The 5,204-nt window shown below is 39.9% G+C and overlaps 1 protein-coding gene across 2 annotated transcripts in view; it reads left to right on the top strand.

Moving 5' to 3' along the window:
- Positions 1-243: 243 nt before the first annotated feature.
- TES (testin LIM domain protein) overlaps positions 244-5,204 on the top strand; it is a 38,704-nt gene continuing 33,743 nt past the window's right edge. Inside the window, exon 1 of one of the 2 annotated variants that reach the window (XM_014548943.1) lies at positions 244-264. In XM_014548943.1, coding sequence (XP_014404429.1) covers positions 247-264 — 18 coding nt within the window. In that variant the 5' untranslated portion in view covers positions 244-246. Of the gene's footprint in view, positions 265-4,341; positions 4,587-5,204 lie in introns of those variants that run through there. The other variant, XM_014548944.1, reaches the window with a different exon arrangement.

Here is a 5,204-nt window from a genome sequence, read left to right as displayed (position 1 = left end):
CCATGCAATATTGCAAAAAGGATTTTGTGTGTTCATTGCACAGCTTTTTATCTGACCAGCAAAGAAGATTGAAAGCCTCAGACAAATGCCTTGGTGATGAGTCTACTATTAAGTCTGTAGCCACAGTGAACTTGCCCTTGCTTTCTTTGAAGATAAAGTGATATCATGTTTCATTGAAAAAATGATCATGCAGATATTATGTGGATATTTTGTTTCTCTGAGTAGCATCATGAAAGCCATGATAGAATGAGTCACAAAGTGAAGGTAAAGAAACTGCCTCCCTTTACTGGTATTGGCCTACAATAAAAACAGTTGGGGCTAAACAAAAGAAAGTTACCTTTTGTGTTTCATAGAAATTATTAAGAGGGCAGTTTAAATGTAAGACTACAGAAAAATCTTAACTCAGTTTCTATCAATATTACCTTTTGAGCTTGTATCCCCAAAACACTGTGGTGTCAGCTTGGGCAGATTTTAAAAAATGCAGGCTGGCAAGCTAGCTAGTGGGCAAGGTAGGTGTGTGAATTAACTGTGATGCTGGGTAAAATGAAATAAGTGAAAAAAATGAAATAAGTTACTAAAAAAGACAAAAGCAAGGCCAATTAAAAAAATTATTAAGTGCATCAAATTGCTTAATATTTGCTAATTGCTTACTCTCAGTTTGTTTATGTGTCTCATGGACTGCCACACTTTTTGTAGTGCTGCAATAATAGGAATATAGACCACTATTATGAAGTCTCAGAAGCAGAAGTAAATAACTGTAATTATGTGGGTTGGGAGTATTTTATGGCAGAAACAACATTCATAGGAAAAATTCCATTTCATTGGGCAAAAAAGAAAAAAAAAGGCATTTCAGGAAGAATACATAACATGAAACGAAAGAACATGGCTGTGAAAAGTCGGTAAACTCTTGCTATTCATACTATTACCTTTTTAGTTTTGATTCTTCTACAGTAAAGCCAAGGTACATGGTCAACAGTAATTACTCATTTTTCCAGGTCATGGGTTTGAATTATGGAAGTCACTGAGCTAGCATAGGAGCCAAACCTACAGTTAAGGATCTGTCCTACTTTTGATTCTTTTTTAATACATTGTGTCATCGCTTGAGGTAGAGGAGGAAATGTCACACTGAGGTTTAGCTGATGTAGGCTGTGCTTGGCTCCCCTTTTGGGTCGGGACCATGTTGACTCCACAAATCTTTCATCTTCCTTAGATCATTGGATACCTTAAGCAAAAGGTTGGAGAACAGGAGGGCACTGCAGCAAGACTGATTATCAGCCTTAGAATCCTGCATTCAGTTCTTAGCCCTGGAACTTTCATGCAAATTACTATGTGGATTTGGCAAAGTTACTTAACCATCTAAACCTCAGGATCCTTATCTGAAAATGGGTTACAGCCACCTATCTTACCAGGGTAATAAGGATAATGGAGATGAATATTTTAAAGCAGCAGTCGCCAACCAGTGGTCTGTGAGGTCCAAAAGGTTGTTGACCGCTGGTTTAAAGAAACTTTTGAAGCAGTGGTCGCCAACTGGTAGTCTGCGGACCACTGGTGGTCCGTGAGGTTCGAAAGGTTGGCGACCACTGTTTTAAAGCACAAAGTATAGTGTCTGCACATAGACAGTAAACAGATGTATCATAATCATTGAGAAATCCAATGTACAGGGAGGAAAACCCTTCATAGATCTTCAAACCATTCAGTAGGCACCTGAATATATTATCAAGCATTTTATGACAACAATAGAGGCCTGGTGCACGAAATTCGTGCACGGGAGGGGTGGGTCCCCTCAGCCCAGCCTGCGCTCTCTCCAATCCGGGACCCTCAGGATTGGGCCTAAATCAGCAGTCGGACATCCCTCTTACAATCCTGGACCGCTGGCTCCTAATTGCTAACCTGCCTGCCTGCCTGGTTGCGGCTGCTGGCAGGCACCCGGGACCCAGGCTTCCCTCGCAGCCCCGGTTTCATCCTGAAGGTTGTCCAGAAGGACGTCCAGTCTAATTAGCATATTAAGCTTTTATTATTATAGACTAGAAGCCCGTTGCATAAAGTTTTGTGCAATAGGCCTTTCTTCCCCTGGCTGCCGGCACTGGTTTTCCTCTGGCACCCGGGACCCAGGCCTTTGGTCTGGCCACAGTGAGGCTTGGCTTCTCCACTGCAGTCTTCAGTCTTCAGTCCGGCCGGAGCCTTCAGTCTTCACTCGGTGCCTGTGTATGCAAATTAACCACCATCTTTGTTGGGTTAACCACCATCTTTGCATACTCATCTGATTGGCTGGTGGGCGTAACGGAGTGACACCAATTTGCATGTTTCTCTTTTATTAGTGTAGATTCTGTGTAACCCAACACTTGAATATTGCCACCATTTGTGCCAGACCTAAGGGCTGTAGTATTATTTTTTAGGAGTAACCTGTTGTAACAGATGGGTGAGGGCAAGGGGAGGGTGACTGTACAATCATGTGACTTATTGGCACTAATTCCCTAAATATCTAATCAGAGCACATGCAAGAAAAGAAAATAGTGCAGTAAACCCTCAATTTTGTGGACCTCGGATTAAATGGGCAAAATTTCCGGTCCATGTGTCATACGTGAAAATTAACACCCTGTTAATTTTAAAATGATTTTAACCAACATTTGCTTATAATGAAATTAACCGGCTATTTTTTGTTATTAATTCAGTTATTTTTAACAAATTTTAGCAAGTAGGTCCCATGTTGGAAAAAACACTGTAGTAATTTTACCAATATAAATATTACATATGTATAACTATAGTCTACATATTTAAATTCAAGTGTCACTGCTTGTAAACAATGTTTGACAGAAGATTAGCACGTGATTACATCACATGATTACATTGAATCACCCGCAGTAACTGGTTCTCTTGTCACTTGGATGACTTTCTGCAGCAGTTTTAGTACCTGCCAGCCCTTGTTCCCATGTGCACTAAGCCACGCCCCAGCCATGCTCATTTGTTTACTCATGGTGACTGGTGAATGCAAGCATTTACTAGACCTATTCAGTATAAACTTAAAATTATAGTAATATATATAGAAAACTTTTCTGTGAAATTAAACTTTTCATACATACTTAATTTTAATTACACAAACGTGTCTACATAGAGACAGGTAAACTAATTTGTCAATTTTTTAACATAATGTATTTGGAACACATACTTTATTATATAATGGACTTTCGACTTCGCTCTGAGATTCCACAGTCTGTTCCAAATTTTAATTATGCAAACATGTCTACATAAGTAAAAATAGATAAACTAATTTGTTAATTTTTTAACATGCATTTGGAAAACCTACTTTATTATATTATGGACTTTTAACTTTAACAGACACACCCCCTCACCGGAATTAGTCCTTTATATTGAGGTTTTACTGTACAGATGTTTCTCACAGAGCAAAGAATGAAGGGAAAGGCTTGGGGCACTGGGTGAGAGATCCATTTGAGGAGGCTACCCAGGGGAGTCGGAGGATCCAAGGGAGTAAAACCCAATGAAGAGAAGGCACAGAAAACAAGGATTGGGGGAGGGGGCATCCAACAAACAATCTCATTACCCACTTTTGCTCAGGAATGGCATCCAGGGGCATTTAGAACAAAAACAAATTTTTTAAGCACAAATAAGGGTCTTGAGTAAATGGAGAAAAGGAGGGGAGAAATGCAGGAACACTCCTGCCAGATGCCTTAAATTATTTACTTACTGCCAGGCCTTTTCACACCATCCCTTACCCTGCAAAAAATGAATTGTGTTTACATGTGGTGTGTAAACATAAGAATCTTAACTAATTTTTGACCCATCTTTTGATTTTTCTTCTATTAGAGAAGTGGTTTGATTTCATGTGCTTTTTGTCCTATATTCAGACTATAGCCCAAGGACTTCTCAGCATGAAAGGCACATAGACGTCATTTTAGATTTGTCTAACTATTTAGAGGAAACAGACAACTTTCAAAACATGCCTATACCACCTTCTGACAACTAGGATCAAATTTTAGTTGCAAATTAATTATAATTCTCCTTTATCTTGATGGAACAACCACAAATCAAAATTAGATTTGACTGTATTAGAAAGAGGGGCCGTTCTGAAATGACCAATGATATCAAGGAAGCTACAGTATCCTGACTCTTTATTCTTTCATATGTACAGAGGGCTATGAGGGTAACTCAGAGTGGGAAAACCCTTTCCATAGCTCACTTGCATCCCAGTAGTTAGCAGGAGTGTAAGTTATGATTTGTTGCCTAAGAAAATCACCCTTAAACATAGTGGCTTGTTATAACTGTTTATTTTGTAGTTTCTGATCATGATATTCCACGCATGCTTCTGCATTTTAGCACCCTGGGCTGAGTTCTGCTGGCTCACTGCATCTGCAGGCACCTTGGGACAGACGGTCTAGAGGAGCCTCAGCTGCGATGTTTCATCTGTTCCATGGGGTCTGTCATCCTCCAGCAGGCTGAGCTGGGCTACTTCAAATGGCAGCAGCAGGGTTCCAAGAAAGTAGTTAGAAGCAAAAAGGTCTCCTGAGGTCCAAGCTTAGAGTACACATAACACTACTTCCATCAATCCATTGGCAGCCCAAATTCACAAGGTAGGAAAATAGACTTCATTTCTTAATAGGAAGTACTGTAAAAAAATTGTGGCCATATTTGCAATTTACCACAAAAACTCTGAAGAAGATTCTGTTTAGGAAAATATACCTGTTCCCTATACTAGACCAGAATACCTGGTCATGTTAAATCAAATGCCCCCTCTCTAGAGAACCCAATTAATATAGCTTTGGTAGGTACTCAAACAAGTATGGGAAATAATTACTTATAAATGATTACTTTTATCGTAAAAATTGAAATCAAAGTAATTTGCAAATTATAAAAAGGAAACCATTAAATCTAATAATATATCTAAAATACTAAACTTTAAATCAACATTTCTTTGTACCCAACAAAGGACCAAGTATCAATAGTTTCCCGAAAAACATCCTATGTAATAAAACGGTAATATGCAAATTGACCATCATGCCCTCACAAGATGGCTGCCTACGACCAGACTGGCAGGGGAGTTAGTGAGGAATGACCAAACGACTGAACAAGCAGGCTGTGTGGAGCAACCAGGCCGGCAGGTGGGTTAGTGAGGGATGACCAAATGACTGAACAAGCAGGCTGCATGGGGCGACCAGGCCGGCAGGGGGGGCAGTTAGGGGTGACCAGGC

Source organism: Myotis brandtii, unplaced genomic scaffold (genome assembly GCF_000412655.1).
Source record: "Myotis brandtii unplaced genomic scaffold, ASM41265v1 scaffold529, whole genome shotgun sequence".
NCBI classification, from domain to species: Eukaryota; Metazoa; Chordata; class Mammalia; order Chiroptera; family Vespertilionidae; genus Myotis; species Myotis brandtii.
The sequence above is the reverse complement of the archived record's forward strand: the minus strand, read 5'-3'. Positions and strand labels throughout refer to the sequence as shown.